This window comes from Gopherus evgoodei, chromosome 24 (genome assembly GCF_007399415.2).
Source record: "Gopherus evgoodei ecotype Sinaloan lineage chromosome 24, rGopEvg1_v1.p, whole genome shotgun sequence".
Classification (NCBI taxonomy): Eukaryota; Metazoa; Chordata; order Testudines; family Testudinidae; genus Gopherus; species Gopherus evgoodei.
In genome coordinates, this window is record NC_044345.1 from 7,947,586 (window position 1) to 7,975,462 (window position 27,877).

The following is a 27,877-nucleotide window of genomic DNA, read 5'->3' on the forward strand; positions in this document are numbered from 1 at the left end:
TGGAAGTGCAGCCTTTGGGTGTCTGTTTCCGTGGGGGGGTGGGCGTGGACACGGTTCTCTGTAGCTTTTAGCCGTGTGCCGACGTCATCCCATCCATGTGTATCTGTGTGTAGACGCCCATGTTTATAACACACTTTAAGTCAACACTGCCCTGCCCCGTGTGTTAGCACCTGTGCAAAGTAGGCCTGAAACGCCATGTGTTACACCCATTTGGGGTAAGTGGCTGGGCCTGGTGCAGGGCGATGGGGAATCAGGGCACCTGGCATGCAATCACATGCGTGTTTTTAGCATCTATGTGACTTTTGCTTACATCTTATGGCTGTTCTGTGTGTGTGCACGTCCGTGTTTTCTGTGTCTGGAGGGGACTGGATTCTCAGGGTGTGTCTGTTAGCCCAGGGCACTGGGTGTGTCTCGGTGAACATGGGGGGGGGGTTAGTGTGTAGCATTGCTAGCAGGTATGCGTACGGAACCCTGGGGTGACTGTGTGTCATCATTTTGATTGTGCAAAGAGGGTGTAAAACAGTGCCCAGCCCAAATGTCGTCCCGTTCTCCCCCCCCACCGCGCACTGGGAGCAACGGGACACCTGCTTTGCACAGGTGTGAATGACGACCCCAGTATGGAGACAAATGCTGGAGTCACTGCTCATCTCTAGACCCTACGTTCTAGGCTCCATGCGCTAGGCTTCTGGGTTGCTAACTCCACGCAGACCCCAGCTTATTGTGGGGGCTGGGAGGGAGGCCAAGACCCTGGCCGGGCGGTTGTGAAATACCAAGTGGGGAGGAATCCGGGACAATGCTAGGGGTCAAGATGGCATCTGCATAATGTGCTTAGAGCCATGGAACAGATTTGGACCCAGCCCCCTCCACTCCACACACACACACACACACACTCACACCCCTCCCTAACCACTAGATGCCTCTCCCTTCCCATGGCTGGGAAGAAAACCCAGGAGTCCTGACTCCCAGCTCACCACTCTAACCATTAGATGCCATTCACCTGCCAGAAATAGAGTAGAACCCAGGAGTCCTGGCTCCCATTCCCGTCATCTGTAATTCCTCCATCTCACTCCATGAGCTGGGGACGGAACCCAGGAGTTCTGCCTCCCAGCCCCTCTGCTTTACCCACTAGACCACACTCCCCTCCCAGAGCTAGAAATAGAACCCTGGCGTCCTAGCTCCCAGACCCTCTCCCCCTGCCCTCTAACCCACAGGATCCCAGTGGGGCATCTCCCAGACTTTTCCCTAGTAAAGGCTGGTGTGTGTGTGTGTGTGTGTGTGTGTGCATTTGCAGGGGTCTGCTCTGCTGTTCCCCTCCATCCCCACTTCCATCCCCCATCCCTTCTCCATCCTGTCCCTTTCCCCGTCGCTCCAGCTTTGTTGTTCCTGTCTCACTCTCAGTCTTTTGGGTTGATTTAAAGGAGCTCCCCTGCCCTTGGCCTGGCAGCTGTTGCCCAGGCAAGTCAGGGTGCCTGGCACCGCCCCCTCTCCCAGGGCAGGTGGTCCCAGGTCTGGGTGTCATAGGCGAGAGGCTGTGTGCTGGCTGGGGGAGGAGGGGCTTGAATTTTCAGTCCTTGCAGGGGGGGTCTCTATAACCACTACATGTGCAAGCAAACTCTGCCCGTGTAAGGATGCACACGCATGCAAGGGTACCTGTGTGACCATTTGCACCTGTATGCGTGGGGGGCGTGGGGATGTGTATTCAAGCACCAGGTTGCGTGTGTGGCAGACGTGTGCAAAGGGACGCTGCGTGCCTCTGCGCCTGCGTACGAGCGGAGGCACGTGCTGGCACCTGCAGGGCGTGTGTGTCTGTGAGGGAGGGCGCATGCATGCGTGTGCATTTGTGGGAGGGCAGGAGAGGCATGTGCATGTGCCGGGGGAGGCGTGTGTGTTCATGCATGCGTGCAGGGGATCCATGTGCATTTGCACATGTGGGCAAGCGGATGGAACCCTCCAGGGCCGAGCTCTGGGGACCAGGAGCGTCCTGCTGAGTCTTTCCATTCGAGTTTGCTGGGTCTCAGCCCACATCCTAGCTGGAGGGTCCACATCTCCAGTGCCCACCTGGGCACTGGCTGGCCCCCTGGTTGGCATCCTTGCCTGAGAAACTGCCATATCCTGGTGCCACCTGCATGGCAGAACTCTGGCATAGCTGATCCGTGGTGGCAAATGTGCCCGTCACCGCAGGCTGTGGGAGCCGTGGGTGAAGGGACCTGGCACTGGCAGGTTCCCTTTTGTTTCGGGGAGGCTGCGGGTGCCCGGCTGGGTTGTAAATAGCCCCTTCTGTTCCTGGCGGAGTGTGGACACCAGGAGCCCGGTAGCTAGGTAACCAGCAGGCAGATAATGACTCGTTGCCAGGTAAACATGGGCTGCGGGGCAGGTGCGCTGGGGACAAGGGGCGGCTGAGCTAACAAAGCCGAGGGCCTTTCGGGGGGGAACTCGCCCACAACATCTGGGAGCAGCGACGCCAGCCAGTCTGTGCGTGTGTCTGGGGCCAGGTCTGCTTCCCGAGTGGCTGCTGATGGGGGAGGGCTGGCGGCCTTGGGGAGCCCTGTGCCCAGGCGGAGGTACACGACGATCTCATTTGAGCATGTTCCACTCCCAGGATTCTTGACTCCCAGCTCCCCCTGCTCTAACCACTGGATACCACTCCCCACTCGGAGCTGGGCAGAGAACCCAGGAGTCCTGGCTCCCAGCCCCCTGCTCTAGGACATGTACGTGGATCTGTAGCTCCCATGATCACTGGTTCTGGGCTCCTTCAATCTAATGGGGAACAGGGGCTCTGCTCCTCTCCTCCACAGCCAAGCTTGGGGGCAGCAGATGACCCCCTCGTTAGGGGGAAATAGGGCCAGGGAGAGGGGGCAGCTTTGACCCCCTCCCCAACAGCCTGACCCTGCTGACCTCTGACCCCAGCAGATTCTGGGGACCCCAAGACCCAAAATATCCTGCACCCCAGATGCCCTTCCACTCCCTAACATGCCCCCCCAGCCTCCACCCCTCACATCCTCTCCCTGTGCAACTCCTGACCCCTCCCCATCTGGCCAGCCCCCCCCTCGGCTCAGAGTCCCCTTCCCACCACAGCTCTGTGGGATCCGAGGCGGGAGGCATCTCCCAGCATGGCCGGCTTGTGATCAGGGAACCTTGGATCTTAAACCAAGCCCATTTCTGCCTCCCCCTCCCCGGCTGACCCCCACCCCGGCTATGGGACCACGTGGGGGATGGGGGCTGGGACCACGTGGGCTCGTTCCCAGCTCCATTTCTACTAATACACTGGCTGGTGGTGTGAGGCCTGGGAGCTGCACTGGGGTTTTCCCGACAGCCAATTCCTGTAGCCAGTGCATGCCCCCTCCCTGCCCTGGTGCAAGTCAGGATTGAGGGGCACAGTCAGAGCTGTGGGTGGGGTGCCCAGGGCTGGGATAGCAGGGGGCGGCAGGTCGAGATTAAGGGGTACTGGCAGAACTGGGAGGGGACAGGGCTGGGATAGGAAGGGACTGCGGGTCAGGATTGAGGAGCACCGGCAGAGCCGAGGGGGCAGGGCTGGGATAGGAGGGGGTTGTGGGTCAGGATTGAGGGGCACCAGTCGAGCTGGGGCAGGGGAAGTTTGCACAGCTCTTCTGCCCCAGACGCCTCTCCCCGGCCAGCGCTAACCACTTCCCATTCCCACCACAATTCACCCCGAGCACTGAACCATGTCTCCAGACAAAGGGTGGCCTGGGGTCTGGGTTCAGATTCACTGGGGCTGAGGATGCAGGGTGATCTGCTGGGATCCTCCCTGGGATCACTTGATCTTGGGACACTTTGCTGTAATTCTGCTGGCAGCTCACTCCTGGAGCAACCACTCGCCCCTCCCCGTCCCTTGTCCCGGATCAGGTTCCTGAACCCCACCAGCCAGACGGCGTTACCGCTGCCATCCAGCACGGGGCTCGCGCTGCATGCCGGGACCTAAGGAGCTTTAGATTTGATTGGATAATCTCAGGATTTATGCGTGGTAAATCCCAGGCAAGGCGGGAGGGGCAGGTGGAATTTGGAGGGTGGGATTAGAGCAGGCAGCTCCTAGACAGCTGCCTTGTGATCTGGGGGGCAGGGGGATCAGGTCACTGGCACGTCCTCAGCCCAGCCTGCGCCGGCCAAAAGCCACCCCCGCGAGGAGGCCAAGCCACTCAGCTCCACCCTCACTCAGAGGCTGGCAAGGCAGCTCCTGAGGTCACCCAGTGACGGGGGGCCTCTGCTTTTGTGCATAACCGCTCAGAACCGTCTGCCTCCAGGCCACGAGTCCAGTTCCTGCTCAAGACACCACTGTGCAAACAAGGGGATTTGGAAAATCCAAAGCATCCCCTCCCTGCAAACAGCCCCGCAGGGCTCCCAGGCCAGTGACGGAGCACAGGGGAGCACGTGGTGCCTCGGGCTGGGGTGGGATCCGGTATGGAGCCGTGCAATCCCTTTGGGGGCTTGGGTGGGATGGGCTGAAAGCTGTATCCCCAAAGGGCCAGTCCCTAATTTATTTCCCCTCCTCGGGGTGTGTAGTGCCTTGGGGGTTTTCATTTCTAACAGCGACGGGCTCGCTAGCGGGTTCTTGCTCAGTACGATAATTGTGCTCTCCTCTCTGGTTAATAAGGGAACGGGGAATTTTCCCATCCCAGCTGTGGGCGTCAGGCTCTCAAATCTGGATTCCCGGGCAGTGGCCCAGGCCCCCATGGTCCCACATTGCACCTGGGCAGCTTGCCAGTTCTGCATGGGGTTAGGGGCCGAAAGGAAGCACATTGCTCCCTGGTCCCAGCAGTGGTGGGGTCACACTCCACTCGGGAGAGCTGGGGAGTTTGTAGCTAAGGCCCATGAAACCGCCCAGCCCTTCCTTGAACCCAGACACCGGCTCTGAGTCTACTGCGCCAAGCGCTCCATCCTAGGATGGCATTTATTACCATGGCAACCGTCCCTCACCCAGTTGCCCCAGTAACAGAGGGGATGGTCTTGGCAGCATAGCAATAATTACCCCATTGCATGTCTCTGTTCAGGGGTTTATCATCAGGTGTCATAAACTGTGACCGAGATCAGGGCCCTGTCGTGCCGGGCGCTGCCCAGACCCAGAGTAACTGAGATCAGGGCCCCGTCGCGCCGGGCGCTGCCCAGACCCAGAGTAACCGAGATCAGGGCCCCATCGCACCGGGCGCTGCCCAGACCCAGAGTAACTGAGATCAGGGCCCCATCGCGCCGGGCGCTGCCCAGACCCAGAGCTCCCTGGCTGAATAGACACAGGTGGGAGGAGAGACTGAAGCCCAAAGAGAAGAAATGATTTGCCTGTGGTCAGTGTCAGCCCTGGAATTGAACCCAGGTATCCTGCTTGTAGCCCAGTGCCCTCTCCACTAGGCCCGGCTGTTTCTCCTTTAGCATCTCCCTCGTCCCGTGGCTCCCAGATGCTGGCCATGCCGGGACCCAGCTCCTCAGCTGGTGGCAACAAGGGATGCTTCACTGCAGCCGGTGCTTTGCACCAGCCAAGCAGTTGTTGTCGAGCTGTTAGGATGCTGGATCTCTAGGCTTGGCCAGGTGGGATCTGGTCAGAGAGCTGAGGCTAGCCTCTTACAATACAAATGAAGCACGGGGTGAGCCCCTGTGCCCCCGCCCCAGCACAATGCCCGTTCTGCGGGGCGCTGCCCCGCTGCGGAGGCCAGCTGCCACCATGGAGGCAAGGGACTCAGAGTGCTGCTGTTGCACTGCACGACCAGCTCACAGATGCTGATGGTCTCTGCGGTACAGGAGGGCTCCGGCTTCAGCTGCCTCGACACCCTAGGTCCTGAGCACCAGCTGGGTGATCCTCCTGGGTGGCTGGACCCAGCGCCAGCCACAAAGACATCTGGGGTGGTGCATGGCAGAGTGTTGCTGTGTTAAACATAGCCGCCCCCCCCAGCGGCATCTCTGTGGCAGGTAAAGGGCACCTTTGCCTTGTGCCCTGCCCCAGAGATGTCTAACAGAGCTCGGTGAGCCATCCTTAAATAAACAGCTGCCCCACCCCAGAGGTGGCTGCATCTCAGTGCTGGGCAAGGGAGCCCTGTATTAATAGTTCCCTACGCCTCACCCCAGAGGTGGCTGCATGTTGCTGTCAGGTGAAGTGTACCTGGTACCTTTATAAGCATCCCCTGCACCCCACCCCAGACATGGCTGAATCTCAGCACCTGGCGAGGGAGACCTTTATAAACAACTACCAGGGGATGGCTATTTAGCGGGGTTGGGGGTGGGTATTTCTGCGTTTTCCCCTTGGGGCTTCTCCCTCTACCTCCCACTTGAATATTTTGGAGATCTGAAAAAAAAAACCTTTGTTCTTCTTCCCCTTTGCTCAAATCGTCCCCCTACCCTGGGGTTGTTTATAAAGATAAATGGTGATGTCAGCGTGGTTACTAGGTAACGCAGTGGGTAAATTGGGGATGAGTGGGCGGTTGCCATGGTTCATATTCTCTGGTTGCCATGGTTACCGGGCATCTGCTGCTTTTTTCTCCCCCTGGCGTGACGGCCCTGTGAGGTGAGGTTGCGATGACTTTGTCATGGACGCAGAAAGCGACGTGGCTCATGGGGTGTGTGGTGTGGGCACCCCAAAACCCCAACCCAGGCCTTGATCCTTCCCTGTGACATGAGACGCCTGAGCAGGGGCATCCCTGGTTATTGCAATTAATTCCCCTTCCCCGTCAGCCCCCGTGTTCCCAGCTGTAAAGCTCATGACTAATCAAAGCTCATGCCAAGAGCACCTGCTACGGAGGCTTGCGTATCCCCACCCCACTGCCCTGACCCCTTTAGCTGCGCCCCACAGTGCCGGCCTGCAGAGAACTGCTTGTGCAGAGCCCCGTAGGCTTTGGTCTTGGGAGGGTGCAAAGAGCAGCTGCCAGGACGGGGCACAATTCCCTGCCATGCAATGGGTCTCGAGGCCTGCACCGCAGCTGGTTGCCCCGGATGTACAGCCACAGGCCAACCCAGACTCAGGGAGCAGCTCACCGGGGTGCAGCACCAGCCCCTGCCAGCAGCATTCTGCTGGTGGGTCTCTGGCATGGCTGTGGGCCTTGACTCAGCAGGCCTAGTGGGGCTGAGCTGCTCAGCGTCCTGCCAAAGCCATCAGCAGACCCAGCCCTGGGGGACAAGGCCAGCTGGATGGCCCTGGCTGACGTCTCCCCCTAGCCCTCACCTCCAGAGGCACCCACCCCCGATGCCCTACCCGTAGTCAGTCTCTGTGGGGATTTTGGCTGACTGCTTGGGGACTGACCTCTATGTCTCTATGGGGCTATGCCCCCATGGACCATAGAGCATAACCCTGCAGTGATTCACTGGGGCTGGCAGTTGGCATGGTGGGGTGTCCACATCCCAGCCACAGGGGTGTTATAATGGGTAAGGGATCCCTGTATAAACAGCCACCCCGCCCCAGAGGTGGCTGCACCTCAGCGCTGGGCCATGTGCTCTCTCCATAAGCAGCCACCCTACCCCAGAGGTGGTTGCATTTCAGCACTGAGGTCTGTGCTTTCTGTATAAACAGCTGCTCCACCCCAGAGGACCCAAAGCCTGCCTGAGGGAGAGCAGCAGACACATCCAGTTCAAATCCAGCTCAGGGCAGTGGTGCCAGCCCTGGTGAAATGGGAGTTGTGGGCCTGTTTCTATCTGGTTCCCCATCACCCCTGTTTCACAAAGAAACATGGTGTGATGTGGTGTGGTGTTGCTTAGTGGTTAGGGCATGTCCCTAGCACTTCAGAGAGCTGGATTCTATTGCCACCTCTGCTGGGTGATTGTGGGCAAGTCCCTTCCCCACTCTGTGCCTCAATTTCCCCTTGTCTATTCAGGCTGCGAGCTCTTTGGGGCAGGGGCTGTGCTCAGCTGGGGCATCCAGATGCTACCATCATGCACGTTCAAATAAAGAAAGACATGCTCAGGGGGCACTAAGCTGCCTTCTTGCCCCCTTGAGGGTGGGGTGGGAGGGGTGCCTGTGAACCTTGCCCTGATTAGGCATACACCAAGGCCTTTGATCTCTAGGTCTGTCCTGCCAGCACCACCTTCCCAATGCGCTAAATGGGGCTGAAACCTCAGGGACACTGCCCGTCTGTGGGCTCGGCCTGTGTGCCCAACTCAGGGCGCCACACTGCTCTGAAAAGCCCCTGCTCCTTGGGTGGATGCCAGGCCCTGTTGTTTTTTTACCACGAGAGGAAAAAGCGGTCCCCATGTGGCACCAGTTGCTCTGGCAACCAGAGATAACCTGGCAACAAAGCAAGGCGGGAGGCTGTGGAGGAAGATGCAGGGCAGGGGAGCTGGGGTGTGTTTTCTCTTGCCAGGCGGGCTGGGGGTTGTGTCCGACGGGTTTACCTGCTCCTAAAACAGCAGTGACTGGGAGTCCGCTTGTGAGAAGTGTCTGGGCAGTGGGCTGGGCTCTCTGGCTAGACGCTTCCCAGGGAGATATGTGCCTTCAAGATGGACGGCTGGAGAGATTAGATTAGCGGCTGGATGGACAGTTATGGATTGGCTGGAAGGACAGGTGGATGGATAGGTGGGGAGATGAATGAATGACGAGATGGACAGATATGACAGGGAGAGGTGGATCCCACAGACAGTTAGAGCCAGCAGGCAGATAAAGAGCCCGGCTGATCTGAAAAGGGCTGGGGGTGAGGTTGCCAGACAGCCTGTGTCTAGCCTGCGCCGGGCCGGCCGGTGAGACAGCGTTTGCTTTGGAGTCAGTCTTTTTGCTGGGGAGGCTGACCGAGCGGGATGGAGGGATGTACATACACACCCTGCACCATCTCTGCCTGATCAATAGAGCTCAGTATCTTAGTAATAATCCATTGGGCAATGAGCAAGGCTTTAATTACACTGATTGGGTGGGATCCATGCCCCCCCCATCTCCGCCCACCATGTATGTCCTTCCTGGAGAGACACAAGGTGCAAAGGGCAGGCAGAGTGGGTGGGCAGTGCCCTGCCAGAAATGCCGGCTGCATCACAGGGCACCGGGATGCTGCAAGGTCAGGCATCGCCCGCACGGCCTGCAGTCCCCATCCCCCAGACCCAGCCTGGAGCCAAATAGCCACACTGGCGTCCTGGCAGTGCCTCCACCTGCCCATGCACATGACCAGGCGGAGAGTGCGGGAGCTGTAAGAACAGGTGCCCTTGGCTAGCGGGCGAATCCAGAGCCTTTTTCTTATTGATCTCCTGGATAAGTTGTGTTCCTGCTCACATCAGCCTTGTGCTGCCACGATGGCAGCACCCGGTGGCATTGTGCCTGTGGGGATGCTGCTCAGTCAGTAAACGGTTCCAAGTAAACAGGGGGCTGGGGCCACTGTCAGCTGGGCCCAATGATTTAGGGAAGGATAGATGGGAGGAAAGATGACCCAGTGGTTAGAGCTCTTGTGAGTTCAGATTCCTGCTGTCCCACGTACTCCCTGCGTGACCTTGGGCCAGATCCTCAAAAGTCAATGAGGTGAGGCAGTGAACTACTGGCACCTCAGTTTCCCCATCTGTACTCTTGGGATAAGAGCCCTGCCCTGCCTCTCAGGGGTGCTGGGAGGGTCAATATAGGAAAGATGGTGAGGCGCTCAGCTGCCATGGTGATGAGCCCAGATCAGGGGGCTAGCCATGATTGACAGCTGTCTGAACGGACAGTCACCCCTACAATTTCAATGTGGCATCCTTTGAACCCCCCCCGGCTCCTGGTGTATTGTCAATTGGGCCTAAATTTCTCTCTCAAAGGCAATGGCCAGTCACCTCCATGGAAGGCCGAACAGCCAGGAGCGTAGGGGGAAGGGGTGGGCCAGTGCACGGGCTGCTGGACTCGGAGCCAGGATGCCTGGATTTCATTCATGCCTTGCCGTGTCAACCCCGGGCCTCTGGCTGCTCCCCTGCCTGGTCATGCATCCACCCGCCTTTGGGATCGACGTGCTCAGAATCAGGAGTGGGACCCTCACGTTGTGGCCCCCAAACTTCCCAGCATCTGGAGATGACGGTCACCCCTGTGGTTTTGCTGGTGCAGTCGCACCCCAGCTGCTGGCTGTGGGGTGTCTCACTTTCCAGGTCCCCTTGCTCCAGACGGTGCTGGTGGGGTGAACAGGCATCCCAAGATTAAAGGCTCTGTCTTATATACGCAAGTCTGCCACCACTGCCCCCCGGAAAAAGGTTTCCTGATTTTTCACACTTGCTATCTAGTCACCCTAGGTGCTGGGAGCAGCAGTGGGGGTTACGGTATGACCATGCAGTGGAGGGGGGGGCTGCCTCCCCTCTGCTCTCTCTGCTGCAAGCTGCTACTTTCCTTTAATATGATTACAAATGCTTTTACAGCGACCTGCTGAGTTAATCTCACGGTTCTGCTTTAACGCTCCCCTTGCCAGCTGGCTTTGCTCCAGGAGGGAGCAGGGTGGAGGGCTCGGCAGGGGGTGCTGTCCCCTCCCAGTCAGGGCTGGACCCAAAGCCCCAGCATGGCTCTAGGGGGAGCTGGGCTGCAGGGAGCGGGGCGTTCACCACTCGTAGTGTTCCTGCAGGGCGTCGGGGAGGGGGTCTTTGACACTGAGTTGGGGGGTGTCAGTGGTTTCTGCTGGATACTCCGTCCCCCACCAGCTTGTGTCCAGCCAGGACAGGCCAGCTCTGGAGGACCAGGACTGCTCCGGCCCCGGGTTGGGGGGACTGGCTGGCTCAGGGGGGCTGGGAATAGGACATGGGGCTTTTCCCCTCCAGGGGGCTCCGGCTCTGATCCAGCCCCAGGGCAGGGGACTTGGGGCCTCGGGAAATGGGACACAGGGCTATTAGCCCCAGTTTAATTCCAACCCTGGCTGTTTGGTGAGTCTCAGGTCTGTAGCCAGGGACAGGCGCTTGGCTGGCAGCCACCGCAGAGAGGCCACTCCTGGGCTGGCTACAAACCGAGCTGTCCTTGGGGCCCCTCCAAGGCAGGGCTGTGGCAGCAAGTAGGGAAACTGGCCCAGTGCTGTGCAGGCCTGGCTCTCCCGGGGGTCAGTTGTGCACCTCCCACTGGATTAAATTCACACTAAATAATGGGGAGCCAGGACTCCTGGGTTCCCATTCCAGCCATGAGTGAGAGCCAGGACTCCTGGGTTCCCATTCCTGGTTGTGGGAGGAGTGTGTTATCTAATGGTTATAGCTGATGGGACTAGGTGTCAGGACTCCTGGGTTCTAATCTGGGCTCTGACGTGCCTGGTGACCATGGGCAAGTCACAGACACACCCTGTGCCTCAGTTTCCCCTCTGTATGATGGGATAAAGTGCTATCTCTCTCTCTCTCTAAGAGGGGCTCATGCCTTGTTGTTGGGGGTGGGGTGGGGTCTGGCTGCTGGATGGTTCCATCTCGGGGGGGTGGGGGGGATGGCACCCCGCTCTCTGAGCACCAGGGGCTGCCTACACACGTCCTCAATGTCTCCCCCTTCTCTCCCCCTTGCAGATGAACCGGCCGATCCAGGTGAAGCCAGCAGACAGCGAAAGCAGAGGAGGTACCCGCTGGGCGTGGGGGGGGGCAGGGGCCTGGAACCCCAGCTACCCGTGGTTAAACCCCCATCAGAACAAAGGGGTGATTCCCTGCCCCAACACACACACACCCCTTCCAGCATTGACCCCGGGCCTCCCAAGCAGTCTCTGGGGAGCAAAGCTAGGATCAGCTGGGGCAGGGTGTCTTCTAATAGTCCCCCCTTCACATTCCCGGGATTTCTCACTGGGGCTTTCCCCACCCTGGGCTCTTGTGACATCAGATTAATACTGGGCAGGGCTAACAGTGCTCCCTGTGGATACCAGGGGCTGGATAGAGAGATAGATGGGGTGAATGGGAATAGATAGAGAGATAGATAGAGGGGGTGTGTGAGGATGGGGATATAGATAGATAGATAGATAGACAGGGTTTATGGGTATAGATAGATAGATAGATAGATAGATGGGATGTATGGGGATAGATAGATAGATAGATAGATGGGATGTATGGGGATAAATAGATAGATAGATAGAGGGGATGTATGGGGATAGATAGATAGATAGATAGATAGATAGATAGATAGAGGGGGTGTATGGGGATAGATGAGAGAGAGAGAGAGAGAGAGAGAGAGTCTATGAGTCTATGAGATGGGGTGTATGGGGATAGATAGATAGATAGATAGATAGATAGATAGATAGAGGGGGTGTCTGGGGATAGATAGATAGATAGAGGGGGTGGATGGGGATAGATAAATAGAGTGGGTGTATGGGGATAGATAGATAGATAGATAGATAGAGGGGATGTATGGGGATAGATAGATATGGAGGGGGTAGATACATAGCTAGACCGATCAGCCAGGCTCTAGGGAGACAGAAACACAGACCGATCAGCATTCTAGCATCTAAGGACATGGACGGACAAACGAAGCAGGGTCTGGAGAAACAGAACTAAGGCCAGGCAGACGAATCAGCAGCCTAGGCCCTAGGGATGGAAAGATCCAGCCAAGTGTAGCTGTGATGCTGTCCAGTGCCCCCTGCAGACATGACCCCTGGGGCCTGCCCATCATGGCACCAGGCTTGGACCTAGTGGTTGGCTCCTGGCACCAGGATCCCAGCCTGAGGTGAGAGGAGGCGTCTGGCCCTCAGCAGGGGCTCTGTGACTGACACCCACCCCCTAGTCCCAGGCGGAGCAGGGTTGGGGGCGAATGGGCACGGCTCCCCACTGAGCACTGCCTCTTCCCTGCCAGAAGACCGGAAGCTGTTTGTGGGGATGCTGGGCAAGCAGCAGACGGACGAAGACGTCAGGAAAATGTTCGAGCCCTTCGGGAACATCGATGAGTGCACGGTGCTGCGGGGGCCAGATGGCACCAGCAAAGGTGAGTGCCGCTCCAGGGCCTCTGCCGCTGGCCCTGCCCCTATAGCAGAGGGGGAGCTGCAGAGAGTGTGGGGGTGGCGCAGTAGGGGGCGCTGTGCTACAGAAGCAGGGTGAGGATGCAGTAGGGGGCGCTATGCTGCAGGAGCAGGGTGAGGATGCAGTAGGGGGCACTGTGCTGCAGGAGTAGGATGGGGCGCAGTAGGGGGCGCTGTGCTGCAGGAGCAGGGTGAGGATGCAGTAGGGGGCGCTGTGCTGCAGGAGTAGGATAGGGCGCAGTAGGGGGCGCTGTGCTGCAGGAGCAGGGTGAGGATGCAGTAGGGGGCGCTGTGCTGCAGGAGCAGGGTGAGGATGCAGTAGGGGGCGCTGTGCTGCAGGAGTAGGATGGGGCGCAGTAGGGGGCGCTGTGCTGCAGGAGCAGGGTGAGGATGCAGTAGGGGGCGCTGTGCTGCAGGAGTAGGATAGGGCGCAGTAGGGGGCGCTGTGCTGCAGGAGTAGGATGGGGCACAGTAGGTGGCGCTGTGGTGCAGGGAAGATGCAGTTTGGCCACGGGGTCCCCTGAGGGTTCCCGCCCATTTCTCCCTTGTAATCCCACCACCACCGCCCCCGGGCCCTGCAACTATCCTGGGTGATGCTCCCTGGCTGCGCAGCTGGCATCCATCCCCACCACTGGCATGGACCAGGCAGGGGCTCACTTTTCCCTTAGCCAATGTTGCCTCCCAGACCCACTGCTCGCCTGCCACCCTTGCCCACTGCATGGCTGGGCATGCAGGGCTAAGAGGGTCCCTGCCAGCTCTGGGCAGGGCGGCTGTGTGTGGCATGAGTGGAGACGGGAGGGCACGGGTATACAAGGGTGCCTGGCTCTGGGTGGGAGTAGGGGGCTGGGAACATGTGTGCACTCAGGATGTCTGTGTGCTCGGGGGGTGCACTCAGGGTGTCTGTGCGCTCAGGGGGGGTGCACTTGGGGTGTCTGTGTGCTCGGGGGGTGCACTCAGAGTGTCTGTGCATGCTAAAGGGTTGCACTCGGGGTGTCTGTGCGCACTCAGGGCTTGCACTCGGGGTGTCTGTGCACGCTCAGGGAGGTGCGCTCAGAGTATCTGTGCGCACTCAGGGGTTGCATTTGGAGTGTCTGTGCGAGCTCAGGAGAGTGCACTCAGAGTGTCTATGCGTACTCAGGGGTTGCACTCAGAGTGTCTATGTGCTTGGGGAGTGCACTCGGGGTGTCTGTGTGCTCAGGGAGGTACACTCAAGGTGTCTGTGCGCGCTCAGGAGTTTCACTCAGGGTGTCTGTGCATGCTCGGGGGGGTGCACTAGGGGTGTCTGTGTGCGTTCAGGGGTTGCACTCGGGGTGTCTGTGCACACTTAGGGGATGCACTCGGGGTGTCTGTGTGCGTTCAGGGGTTGCACTCGGGGTGTCTGTGCACACTTAGGGGGTGCACTTGGAGTGTCGGTGTGTGCTCGGGGGTGCACTCGGATTGTCTGTGTATGCTCAGGGGTTGCACTTGGGGTGTCTGTGTGCTCAGGGGGTGCACTCGGAGTGTCTGTGCATGCTCGGGGGGGTGCACTCGGGGTGTCTGTGTGCATTCAGGGGTTGCACTCGGGGTGTCTGTGCACACTTAGCGGGTGCACTCGGGATGTCTGTGTGCGTTCAGTGGTTGCACTCGGGGTGTCTGTGTACACTTAGGGGGTGCACTCGGGGTGTCTGTGTGCGTTCAGTGGTTGCACTCGGGGTGTCTGTGCACACTTAGGGGGTGCACTTGGAGTGTCGGTGTGTGCTCGGGGGTGCACTCGGATTGTCTGTGTGTGCTCAGGGGTTGCACTTGGGGTGTCTGTGTGCTCAGGGGGTGCACTCGGAGTGTCTGTGTGCACTCAGGGTGTCTGTGTGCGCTTCGGGGGTGCACTCAGGGTGTCTGTGTGTGCTCAGGGGATGCACTTGGGGTGTCTGTGCACGCTCAGGGGATGCACTTGGGGTGTCTGTGCACGCTCAAGGTGGGTGCACTCGGGTTGTCTGTGTGTGCTCAGGAGATGCACTCGGCTTGTCTTTGTGCGCTCGGGTTGCACTCAGGGTGTCTGTGTGTGCTTCGGGGGTGCACTCAGGGTGTCTGTGTGTGCTCAGGGGTTGCACTCGGGGTGTCTGTGTGTGCTCTGGGGTTGCACTCGGGGTGTCTGTGCACTCAGGGGGGTGCACTTTGAGTGTCTATGAGCACTCAGGGGGTTTGCCTCGGGGTGTCTGTGCGAGCTCAGGGTGGGGTGCACTCGGAGTGTCTGTGTGCACTCGGGTTGCACTCAGAGTGTCTGTGTGTGCTCCTGGGTTGCACTCGGGGTGTCTGTGCACACTCAGGCCCTGCCCCCCCCCCCACCGCACTGACTCTGTCTCCCCCCAGGCTGCGCCTTCGTGAAGTTCCAGACCCACGCTGAGGCTCAGGCCGCCATCAACACACTTCACGGCAGCCGGACATTGCCGGTAAGGCCCGGCCAGGCGCATGGGCACACGGGGGCGGGGGAGGTGAGGGGGGCTGAGAGGGGGCAATTCCTGTCATGGGCCTGAGTGGGGAGCTCGGCATTAAATCCATCACCCAGACCCCTCATCTCCCAGGGCAGACGCTGGGCACTGACAGACCTGGCTGGATACCTGCCCCTGGGCACTCACTGACCCGGCTGGACACCCACCCACGCTGGGCACTGACCGACCCGGCTGGATCCCCCCCGGGCACTCACCGACCCAGCTGGACCCTGCGGGCACTCACGGACCCGGCTGGACTCCCCCCGGGCACTCACCGACCCGGCTGGACTCCCCCCCAGGCACTGACCGACCCAGCTGGATCCCCCCCGGGCACTCACCAACCTGGCTGGATCCCCCGCCCCCAGGCAGTCACCGACCTATCTGGACCATCCCCCCCCCCGGGCACTCGCTGTCCCTGCTGAACCCCCCTTGCGCTCACCGACCTGGCTGGACCCTCCCCCGGGCACTCATCGTCCCCCTGCCCGCTGAGACAACACGGGGTTAGATCCAGGCCCCTCTGAGCCCTTTCCCCATGCGTGGGGAGGGGGACGGGCTCCTCAGCAGCATCCTGGGAACGCACAGGGCCCGTCTACCCTGCACTGGGAGGCAGCCAGCCTGGGTGGACAGATTCGCACCAGCCCAGCGTGGCCCGAGCCAGTGCGCTGCCAGCCGAGTGGAGGTGGCGGCTCTGGCAGAGACACAGGCTCCTGCTCCCCGAGCTCAGAGCCTGAATCGCTGCCCCAGCATCCCAGCTGAGCTGAAGCCTGGCTAGTGCAAGTCCGTAGACACCCCACAGGCCTCTTCTGCTCCAACACCCCCCTCCCCTGGGGACTCCGAAGGGCACAGGCTGCGAGGACCCCACAGGCCCTTCCTGCCTCCAGGCCTCCGATCCCCCCTGCAGCCTCCATCGGGCACCAGATGGGCCGCACAGCCAGCGAACACCCAGGACAGCAGGACGCCCGCTGCCTATCCAAGGATCTCCAGCCCCCTCTGCCTCTCCCACCCTCTCATGTGGGCAGCTCCAAACCTCAGACCCCCCCACACCACCACCACCACTCCCCACCTGGAAGGGCCCCAGCTCAGCACCAGGGCAGGGGGGCAGGATGCTGCCTGAGGTTCTGCTGCCCCCTGATGGACTGAGCGCGCCACTGCGGCCTCGAGTGCCAGTCGGGAAGGTTCCGAGAAAACGGTTTTTAGTTGAAAAACGCCGAGGGGGCGACACCGTTGCCGTGGGAACAGGTGGACTGGGACCCATTTCTTGATGTGGGAAAATGACAGTGAGGAAGCGTCCGACCGTCCCTCTTCCACGTTCCTGCAGTGAAAAAACACCTGTTTTCTGGGTCGAGGCGACTTCGGCGTTTGCGGCGTGAGAGCATCGGAGTGAGCTGGAAATAACGTCTCGACTGCCCCAAAAGGACATTTCTTCCAGCTTTTCACCCCAAGTCAGGGCGGGGAAAGTGGTTCAGACTCTTGCAAACGTGGGCAGCACGGGCAGCTCGTTTCCTGCCCAGCCCCCATGTCATTCTGATCCCAAGCCCTGCTCATGCATAGACCTCAGAGCCCTTTGCAAACGAGGTTGGGCTCATTAGCCCCATTTGACAGTTGGGGAAACTGAGGCACGGACCGGGGCAGTGACTTGCCCAAGCTCGTCGAGCAGCAGAGACAGGAAGAGACCCTGCTGTCTGGAAGCTTAGGCCGATGCTCTATCCACTAGGCCCTATGACCCGAGGAGGATTGAGACCATCCCAGGCTTGTGGGGGAGGAAGCTGGAGCAGGTACCTGGCACAGGAGGGGAGCCTGCCACCGCCCCTCTGCATGCACACACTCCCCCGGAGGCTGCCAGGCACGGAAACTGCAGAAGGAGGGCTGGGGCCTGTGGGTCACTCTGGCTGGCTGAGGCAGCGGGGGGAAGGGGGCAGACGGGGCAGGGCGGGGGGGGGTCACTGTGCTCTGCTTGTCTCACTAGCCCCCCTGGGGGGGTTCCATTCCCAGGGCGCCTCCTCCAGCCTGGTGGTGAAATTCGCCGACACGGAGAAGGAACGGGGCCTGCGCCGGATGCAGCAGGTGGCCAGCCAGTTGGGCATGTTCAGCCCCATCGCCCTGCAGTTCGGGGCCTACAGCGCCTACACCCAAGCAGTAAGTGGCTCCCCGCCGACATGGGCACTGGGCTCTCAGCAGGGACACGGGGGGAGCCCAGGGCAGGGACAGCAGGGGCTGCAGGTCGGGAGTGAGGGGCACCGGCAGAGCGGGGGCAGGGAGTGCAGGGCGGGGACAGCAAGGGGCTGCAGGTCAGGATTAAGGGGCAGATCTGGGGGGCCAGGACAGCGGGGCATGTCCCCCCCCAGTCCTTGTGCCCTTGCAGACAGGCTTTCCCCCAGCAGTCCAGCGGACCCCCCCGACCCCATCCCGTCTCTTTCTCTCCCTCTGCAGCTAATGCAGCAGCAGGCAGCCTTGGTCGCTGCTCACTCCGCCTACCTCAACCCCATGGCCACCATGGCGGCCGTCCAGATGCAGCAGATGGCCACCATCAACCCCAACGGCCTCATCGCCACGCCCCTCACGCCTCTCACTCCCTCCTCAGGTAGGGCCGGCGCGGGCCAGGATCCGGATGCCAACCCCCTCTGGCTGAGGAGGGGCCATGCCGGGGAGCCAGTGGGTTGGGCAAAGCCCCCCCAGGTGGCAGGCTGCAGAGGGGGAGGGGGTGGGCGAGCCGGGAGCTGGCACCCGACCGGGGATCTCCTCATGGGTGGGGGAAGGGCCCCGAACCACCCCCCCCACCACATCTCTCACCCACAGGTACCAGCACGCCACCCGCCATCGCTGCCACCCCCGTGTCCGCCATCCCAGCCACGCTCAGCGTCAACGGCTACAGCCCAGTCCCCACACAGACCACAGGGCAGCCGGCCTCCGAGGCTCTCTACACCAACGGGGTCCACCCGTACCCAGGTACGCCCCCGCCCTGCCTGCTCCCCCCGCCCCGGCTCAGCCAAGGGCTCCCGGTAACCCCCTCCCCCTCGTCTCCCCTCGCAGCTCAGAGCCCGGCTGCCCCCGTGGACCCCCTGCAGCAGGCCTACGCCGGGATGCAGCACTACACAGGTCTGGTGCCCCGCCCCAGGGCTGGGGGGCCTGGAAGGGGCCCCGGGCAGGGGTGGGGGCTGAGGTGGTGGAGGTAGCAGCATGGTGGGATATCCCGGGTGCTGGCACCAGGTCTGAGCAGCATGAGGGCGCGGCAGTGCCGGCCTCACCCCCCAGGGCCGTCAGGGGCGGTGGGCAGCCAGGGGGACAGAGGGTATGGGGTGGGGGTTCCCTGCAGGTGGAGGGACTGGGAGAGACAGGGGCAGTGGGGAGCAGTAGGGGAAGGAAGCTGGGCCAGTGATGAGGGGAGGGGGGGCCAGATCCTTCCCTTGGGGGTGCGTAGGCCCAGCCCGAGGGGTCACTCACGCCCTCCTTTGCTTCTTCACCAGCCGCCTACCCCGCTGCCTATGGGCTGGTGAGCCCGGCCTTCCCCCAGCAGCCGGCCATCCTCACGCAGCAGCCGCCCCCTCAGCAGCAGCAGCAACGGGAAGGTAAGTGGGGCCCGGGGCCACTGCCCCCCTCATTTCACCCCAACATTATCCCCCCAGTGCTCCCTAGGCACCACCCCCCCACATCCTCCTCCCAGCGCCCCCTGGGCACTGCCCCTGACACCGTCCCCCCAGCACCCCTGGGCACTGTACCCCCAGCACCCCCTGGGCACTGCCCCCGACATCATTCCCTAGGCACCACTCCCTTATATCATGCCCCCAGGAACCCCTAGGCACCGCTCCCTCCAACAATGTCCCCCCAGTGCCCTCTGGGCCCCTGGGCCCCTCACATCCCTTGTCAATGCCAGGAGCCCTGCCCCAACAGCTCTCAAAGTGGGAGGTCCCCAGGGGGCAGATGTGGCCTGGGGTCACCAAGGACCTGCCTCACTGTGCACCTCAGGACTCCCACATCTTCCCTGAGGACCCCAACACTTCACAGAGGGAGTCCAGTGCATGGGAAATCTACAGAGATCCCCAATGGGGGCCAGAATGAGAGGATCTAGAGTGGTCTAGAACACAGGGTCCAGAGCAGGGGAATCTAGAGGGGTCTACACTGGGGAGTCCAGAATGAGAGGTCTAGAATGGGAGTCCAGACTGTTGGATCTACAGGGGTCCAGAGCCATGGGATCTAGAGGAGTCAAGGATGTGGGGGTCCACAGTTAGAGGATATAGAGTGGTCTAGAGCAGGGATTCCAGAGCAAGGGATCTGGAACTGTCTGGAATGGGGGGGGGTCTCCAGACTGGGGTATCCAGAGTGAAGGGTATAGAGGGGTCCAGGATGGGAGGTCCACAGCAGAAGGTTTTAGGGGGTCCAGCGTGGGGGATCTAGAACAGGGAGCCCAGTGTGTGGGATCTAGAACAGGGGCCCAGCGTTGGGGATCTAGAATGGGGCCTGCTGTGTAGTATCTAGAATGGGGCCCAGTGTGTGAGGGATCTAGAATGGGGGCCCAGCATGGGGGCATCTAAGGTGTCCTGAGCACCCGCCCCCTCTCACCCGCCTCCTCCCCGCAGGCCCCGAGGGCTGTAACATCTTCATCTACCACCTGCCCCAGGAGTTCACTGACTCCGAGATCCTGCAGATGTTCCTGCCCTTCGGGAACGTCATCTCTGCCAAAGTCTTCGTGGATCGGGCAACCAATCAGAGCAAATGTTTCGGTAAGCCCAGCCAATGGGCAACCCTGGCCCCTTCCTGCTGCATTGTGGGCCAGCGGCTGAGCAGCAGACCCAGCCAGTGAGCACCGGGGCGAGGGGCTGACCTCCCAGGCAAAAGATTGTTGCAACCCCTCGTGTAGACAGGGGCTGACCCTGAGCCTGATGCGGAGCTGGCTTCCCCAGCGGCTCTGCCCAGCCCAGGGCTCGCTCGCCTAGCTCCGTCTCCTGTCACCCACAGCGGCTGGCACCAGGGAGCAAACCCTGCATCGGGCACCCTCTACCTGCCACCGATAGATGCCCCCAGGCCCAAGCCTCGGGGAGGAGATCCTGGGCATACCGTGGCCCTGGTGCCAAACTGAGAATCTCGGTACGGAGCTGCCCACCCTGAGCCAGGCACCCATGGGGGCACTGCCCTAGCCGTGAACAAAGGGTCTCCCAGGGCCACTCAGCCTTCTCTGCCTCTCTCTACCTCCTTCCTCTCCCCCTGCCTCTCTACCTCGACCCGGCGCCCAACCCCCACCCCCTCTCTCTGCCCCCCCGTCCCCTCCTCAGGTTTCGTAAGTTTTGACAATCCCACCAGCGCCCAGGCTGCCATCCAGGCCATGAACGGCTTCCAGATCGGCATGAAGCGCCTGAAAGTGCAGCTCAAGCGACCGAAAGACGCCAACCGGCCGTACTAAGGCCCCAGGTGGGTGCCCTGCCTCCCCCATGCACAGGGACCCCCCTAAACACAGCTGGGGGGTGCACAGTGGGCTGGGCTAGTGAGCTGCAGCATAATGGGAGTGCGGGGATGAGACCCTGGCTTTGTTACCTTCCGCCGGACAAAGCCCCCTGCGGTAACACTGGGCATCTCCACTCTCAGGGTGTACAGCCCTGAGGCCTTTGGACCACAAGAGGGAAACAGCCCCCAGCCCTGGGCAGGACTGAGCCGAGAGCCCCGGAAAAACGTAGCAGGAATTTCACAGTTTGATTTTTAAAAAGGGTAAAATTTCAATGTCATTTTTGTGATTTCCCCTCTACACAGGCACAAACATCCACACACACATACATACAGGCACACACAGGTACATGCACACAGGCACACTCAGATACACACGCACGGGCACACACAGATACACATGGGCACACACAGATACATACGCACACGGATGAGACATGAGTGCACACAGATATGCACACGGGTGCACACAGATAAACACACATAGGCGCACACTGATACATACACAGGCGCACACAGATGCACGGGCACACACAGATACACACCCACATGGGCGCACAGAGATGCACACAGGCACATACATTGACACGTGCATGGGCACACTGTTACACACATGCACATTGGCACACACAGATACATGCCCGGGCACACTCAGATACACACATGCATGGGCACACTCAGATACACACAAAGAGATACACACATGAGGGCACACACAGGCACACACCTTTACACATGCACATGGGCACATATATAGGTACATGCGAACACATATATGCATGTGGGCACACATAGACACACACAGGTCCCCACAAATACACACACGTAAGCACACACACACACACACACACAGAGCTGGGCTCACGCACGTGGGCACACACATATATTCCTGCCCACACAGACGTGTACACACACATATACACGTAAGAACAGCTGCACTGGGTCAGACCAAAGGGCCAGCTGGCCCAATATCCTGGCTACCGACAGTGGCCAGTGCCAGGTGCCCCAGAGGGAATGAACAGAACAGACACATGGGCAGACGTACGCACACACATATACGCACATATGCGGGCACACAGGTACATATGCATACACGCACACTCGGAGACACATACACACATTCAAGGGCACACACATATTACACACACACACACACGTAAAAATACACACATGCAGTGTACAGGCACCCACCCGCCCATCCGGGCTCACACATACACAGCTACACATGCCCTTGGGTGCGCGCGCGCGCACACACACACACACACACACACACACACACACACACACACACACACACACACAGAGACAGAGGTTGTCTGACCAGCTCTGTCTGGAATCAGGGCACGTGGGACGTGGCAACATGTGACATTTGGAGAAACCTTTTTCCTGCAAAATTACCGTGCCGTTTCCGTTCCAGCGAGAAAGCAGGAGACCTGCAACCTGTTTATCAAGCCCTTCAAATAACCAAGTGTCTCGGAGCCGCGCCAGCTCCCCCCCCCCCCTCCCCCAGCAAAGGGCAGAAACACGCCCCTCCTGCCTGTGCGCACAGGATTATTATTTAGCTGCTGAGATCAAGGCTCCAGTGTGCTGGGCACTGCACAGACACAGGGTGAGCCACTGTCCCGCTCCAAAGAGCCCACGGGCTAAATCACCAGGGCAGTAAATGACCCTGAGGGCTTTTCTGCAGGGTGGAAGGAAAAGCCACAACATGACGAAGTCCCACTAGCTCAAGCATTAAAAAAACAGTGGTAATAATGCCCCCCTACAAATAACGCAAGCTAGCCCCATAGCTGTCGTGCATGTAGCCCGACCCCCCTACCCCACCCCGTCTATCGCAGAGATCTGTATAACAGCCTTTCACCCTGTATTTTAAGAAAGAAGAACATAACCTCCTGCTAGCAGTTCTTTCCGGCTGTGCTGCGCAGAGCCCTGTCTCAGCCAGGTGAAGACTCCCAGCGCGGCGTAGCGTGGGGCGGGGGGAGTCTGTGTGTGTCTGTGTGTGTCGTGGCACGTGAACGTATCCTGCTTTTGTTCTGATCCTTGTTCTCCGTGCGCGGCTCACGGGGGTCGTTTCTCGTTCTGCATTGGTTTGATTTTTTGGTTTGGTTTGGTTTTTGCTTGTTCATTCGTTTCGTGGTGTCTTTGTCATTGACCCGAGTTTCTTTTTTGCACATAAAAGAGACAGAGGGACAGCGGGGGCGGGGGGGACGGGCTTACCTGCGTCGCAGTGGCAGGCTCCATTGCTTTAAGGATTTACTGTAATCCGCATTGCATGTGCTCTTAGACGCCAGCCAAGATTGGGGCCCCGTCATGCCAGGCTCTGCACAGACCCCAACTGAGAGCAGAGCGCCAGGTGCTGCACAGACCCTAACTGAGAGCAGGGCCCCATCGTGCCAGGTGCTGCACAGAGCCCTGCTGAGATCGAGTCCCCGTTGTGCCAGGCTCTGCACAGACCCTGACTGAGAGCAGGGCCTCATCATGCCAGGTGCTGCACAGACCCTGATTGAGAGCAGGGATCCAGGTGCTGCACAGACCCTGAGTGAGAGCAGGGCCCCATCGTGCCAGGTTTCACACAGAGCCCTGCTAAGACTGAGTCCCCGTTGTGCCGGGCGCTGCAGACAGGAGCGACGCCAGGGTTTTTGGTGCCCTAGGTGGGGTTTCTTCCGGGATTCTGGTTGTTGGCGGCAATTCTGCGGCAGGGGGGTCCTTCTGTGCTCCTGGTCTTCAGGGCACTTCAGCGGCAGGTCCCGGAGCAAGTGAAGGACCCGCCGCAGAATTGCCGATGATGACCCATAGCACGGAAGTACCCCCCCGCCGCCGAATTGCCGCCCTCCCAAATCCTGGCATCCTAGGCAACCACCTAGGTCACCTAAATGGAAGTGCCGGCCCTGGCTGCAGAGACCCCCAGCCGAAATCAGGGCTCTCGTCATGCCGAGTGCTGCACAGGCCCCAGCTGAAGTCAGGGCCCTGTTGTGTCAGGTGCTACACAGACAGTGAGGGGCAGGTCCTGCCCCAAGTTGCTTATGGTCTAAACGAACAAAGAGTTGGGGGAGAGGCAGGGTTATTGACCCCATTGTACAGATGAGAAACTGAGGCACAGAGCAACAAAGTGACATGACCAGGTCACACAGGAAATCTGTGGCAGAGGAAGGATTTGAGCCCAAGTCTTCTGGGTCCCAGCCCAGGCCCTTCTCTGCAAGCCCATCCTTTGTTTCTCGGTGCCTGGAAACCGCCACAGTCCCTCCCTGTGCTCTCTCTTCACTGGCTGGGCTCATGTCCTGCTGGCAGGGCCAGTGTAAGGATGTTTTGCGCCCTAGGTGAAACTTCCACCTTGCCCCCCCCCATGCCCCCAGCCTGAGGCGCTCCCCTCCTCCGCCCTGAGGTGCACCCCTTGCGGCAGCTCCCAACCCTCTGCCCTGAGGCACCCCCCCCGCCCCAGCTCACCCCTGCTCCGCCTCCTCCCCGAGCACACCGTCGCCACTTCACTTCTCCTGCCCCCTAGGCTTGCGGCACCAACCAGCTTACGCACCACAAGCCTGGGAGGCGGGAGAAGTGAAGCAGCCACGGCGTGCTCCGGGAGGAGGCGGCGCAGAGGTGAACTGGGGCAGGGAGTTCCCCTGCGTCCCCCCTGCTCATTTACTGCAGCCAGCCCTCCCCATGCCCCCCCTGCTCCAGCTTCCTCCACCTGAATGCCGGCAGCAACTGGGGCGGTCAAAGATCCGGCTGCCGCAGTCGCTGCCGAAGAAAAAGCTGCCCCCGCCTCCCCTCCCCCCAAATTCTAGCACCCTAGGCGGCCGCCTAGGTTGCCTAAATGGTTGCACCGGCCCTGTCTGCTGGGCCTCAGCCAGCGGGGAGATCTAGGCTGCACCAGGGGTCCCTAGTGGCTGGGAGTCTGCCCAAGCCGATGGGGTTCACTTTGCAGGGTGATGAGTCTTGGGGGTAGTGGTGTGGGGGGGGAGCCTTGAGGCTCAAATTTACAAACAGGAGCCAGGCTCTGCTCCCTGACTGAACAGCCTGGGGGTGAGAGACCCCCGCAGTGCCCGATGGCGTCGTGCCCGTGCCTCGGTCTGGGCCCTCATGCTTGGAAACGGCAGCCTCCGCGTGTTTGGTCTGCGGGGGGGAACGTGGGCACTGGGACAGAACCACTTGCTGGGGCGACCAGGGCGGGTTGGATTACAGGTGTTTGTCTGAGGAGAGGCCAGCCAGCGAAGGGGGACCCGGGGCTGGGATAGCAGTGGGGGCGGGGGTACCAAACAGCCCCTGCTGACCCCATCTCTCAGTCACCCCCGTCAGTTAGCACTAGCTTCAGCTCAGCCCCTGCAAAGGCCTCATGCCCCTGCTCCTGCCAACAGGCTCCGGGCCTGGATGCTCCGGCAGTACGCCAGCATGGGGCAGAAAGCCACCCCTGGGGAGTGAAGGGGGGACCTGGTCCTGCTACCGTGGGGTGAGCTCAGGCCACCAAAGTGCACATGGGTCCCGGCTCTGGGGCTCCGTGCTGCTGGCCGATAGCGTGGTCCCAGCCTCCTGTCACCGGACAGCAGGCCTAGAGTGGCACGACGACCCCCCTCCGCCCCAGTCCTTCCCCCCAGCCTGAGAGCCTGGGGTGCCCACACCCCATTCCCTTGGCATCCTATCCATCGCACCCAGGCCCATTCTCAGATGGGTCCCTGACTCCCATATTCTGTATCTCTCCCCCCATACCAAGAGCCGTGGACCCCCCCCCCCACACACACACACCAGTGCAGTAACCAGCCAACCAGCTGGCATGAGGCACGCCCACTGCATGTGGCATGAAGGTGCCCATTTCCCATCAGCCGTGTCATTCTGTCCCATCCGTTTATTTTCTCATTCGCCTTTTTTTCTTCATCTCTTTTTCCCTTCTTTGCTGGAAAAAAGGAAGCTCGGGCATGAATGTGGGGGGAGTTATGGGGCTGAGACTCACAGGTTCCCTCCCCCCAAGCCTCTGCTGCCCACTTGCCCCCCCAGGACCCAGCCCCATCACTCGCGTGCTGCCAATCAGGTCTGGTGCCTGCTGAGGGTCAGGGGGTAAAGGGAGGCAAGCAGGTTAGCGGGGAGAGGCGATTGGAAGACCAGTGAATATGGCCCAGCGAATGACTGTGGGGGCCAAGCAACACCGCGCCCCCCCCCTTAGGGTTAGCAGGCGTTAGCCCCTCTCCAAGCTCCAACATCCTCACCCCTCCCCGGTGGCACTGGTACAGACCCAAAACGCCCAGCTCCATGATATCGCTATTTTCTGTATTGCGGCCCAGAGCGTGCCAGGCACTGCGCAGCCAGAGGGAGAGGCAACTCCCCCCCCCACCCCAAAGAGCTTGGTCTAGGCAAAGGGGAAGTGGCTTGTTTTGGGTCAGCCGACAGCTCAGTGGCACCAGGACTAGACCCCCGGCCCCGGGCCGACATCTGGCAAAGCAGCTGGTGAGAGACCCCATCAAAGCTCTGAGCCCTCCGGCGAGCCAGGCCTTTGACGGGGTCCCAACTCTGGCCTCCCCCAATCAGTGCCGAGGCTTTGCACGTTCCCGGACGCACGACAGATCAAAACACAGCAGTTCCCGGCAGTGACCTCCCCAGGGCAGGGGTTTGGGGGGTGGGGGGGGATGATCCGAAACAAACCACATTGCGTCTCTTTTAGTGTGTAAGAAACAAGGTGATTTACGTACAGCGCTGACATGAACTTTTCCCTTTTCTTATTTAAACCTCCCCCCCCCCCAAAAAAAATCCCAAATCCCGTTTTCTTTCTTTGTTGCTTTAACCCCCTCACCCCGGCAGGGTTACCAATCATATCTTGAGACGCCTCTGTCGCTAGCCGTCATTCGCTGTCACGAGAGCCGTAGCTCCACCCCCTTGTAAGTCGCACCCGCCGGACTGACCGACGTGGTGTAGCTCGCGCTCGCTCACGGGACTCTGCCGCTGCCTTGTCCCCTGTGGTGCTTGGATCCCCGTCATGTGAGCAGAGCTAGCGAGTGCACGACGGCCGTGCCGTAGCGGTGGTTGGCTGTGCCGTGAGGTCTTTTCTCTTGCTGGTGGGCTCAATGGCCAGTAGTTTTCGTTCGGTGAAATCCCCGGTCCAAAAAATAAACCTTCTTCCCTTCCCCAGCTGTGAAACCCAAACCAGTGTACAAGTCCTCTTGTCCTAGTCGCTAGTTCAGTCCCTCCTCTGTTATTTTTCTGCTCTGATTGTCCCCCTGACCCCCACCCCCACCCCATCTCTTAGAACTTTTTTTTTGTTGGTCGTTCGGTCATTGCTTGTGTCATGTTTGCTGCTTGTTTGGTTTGTTTCCTGGCCGTAGCTGAGCTGGGGTCAGGCCTGTTGCTGCGCTCTGTGTGTGTGTGTGTGTGTGTGTGTGTGTGTGTGTGTGTGTGTGTGTGTGTGTGTGTGTGTGTGTGTGTGTGTGTGTGTGTGTGTGTGTGTGTGTGTGTGTCTTAAAGTGCCTCTGTGCAGGCCCCAGGGGGCGGGGAGGGTCCCTTCCGCCTCCCTCTTTGCCACCTGAATGCCCAACACAGCAGCACGGCTCCTGGGCCACAGTAGGAAACCCCAAACCCACCAACCCCTTCCTGTCCCCCAGGACTCTAGTTGCTGTGCAGAGAATAAGCATAGGAGGCTGGGGCATGTCCTCTGCAGTGGGACACTGCAGCTGGTTACATGGAGCTCATGCACCCACTGTTAGCATGCAGCCACCTCTTAGGCAGGGCATGGCTGCTGTTTATGGAGGGGCTCAGGCCATCATTGCTACAATGCACCCATGCTGGGGCAGAGTATGGCAGCTGTTTATATAGAGTGCACCCCACACACACACTAGCAAAATGCAGCTGCCTCTGGAATGGGACACAGGGGCTGGTTATAACAATTGCACAGCACCACTGCACAACATTTAGAGGAAGTCGTGGGGAGGGAAACATGATCCGTGTCATGCAGCGATCAGCATACAGGAGGCTTTCTAGTGATTGGGGGAGGGACTGGGCATCAGGATGCCTGCGTTCGATCCCTGGCTGTGGGAGGTGTCTGTATAGTGGCTCCTCACCCTCCTTCTAATGAACCATCCCTCAGGGCTCCAGCCTCCCCTCACCACTCCGTGTGCCAGAGATGGGCGCAGGGCGGGGGAATGTGGGTGCAGATCCTGGCAGCACTTTTGTGCCCAGCCT

General features: G+C 60.1%; 1 protein-coding gene across 5 annotated transcripts in view; it reads left to right on the forward strand.

The window, feature by feature from the left end:
* The window catches only part of CELF3 (CUGBP Elav-like family member 3), a 45,260-nt gene that overhangs the window by 14,840 nt on the left and 2,543 nt on the right, over window positions 1–27,877 (forward strand). For 2 of the 5 annotated variants that reach the window (XM_030542305.1, XM_030542307.1), the window contains exons 3-12: window positions 11,392–11,440; window positions 12,659–12,787; window positions 15,168–15,247; window positions 17,279–17,422; window positions 17,717–17,867; window positions 18,083–18,232; window positions 18,317–18,382; window positions 18,751–18,852; window positions 19,861–20,004; window positions 20,554–20,689. In XM_030542305.1, the coding sequence (XP_030398165.1) occupies window positions 11,392–11,440; window positions 12,659–12,787; window positions 15,168–15,247; window positions 17,279–17,422; window positions 17,717–17,867; window positions 18,083–18,232; window positions 18,317–18,382; window positions 18,751–18,852; window positions 19,861–20,004; window positions 20,554–20,681 (1,143 nt within the window). In that variant the 3' untranslated portion in view covers window positions 20,682–20,689. Of the gene's footprint in view, window positions 1–11,391; window positions 11,441–12,658; window positions 12,788–15,167; window positions 15,248–17,278; window positions 17,423–17,716; window positions 17,868–18,082; window positions 18,383–18,750; window positions 18,853–19,860; window positions 20,005–20,553; window positions 20,690–22,593; window positions 22,662–27,877 lie in introns of all 5 variants that reach the window. The other 3 variants (XR_003997679.1, XM_030542306.1, XM_030542304.1) reach the window with 3 other exon arrangements.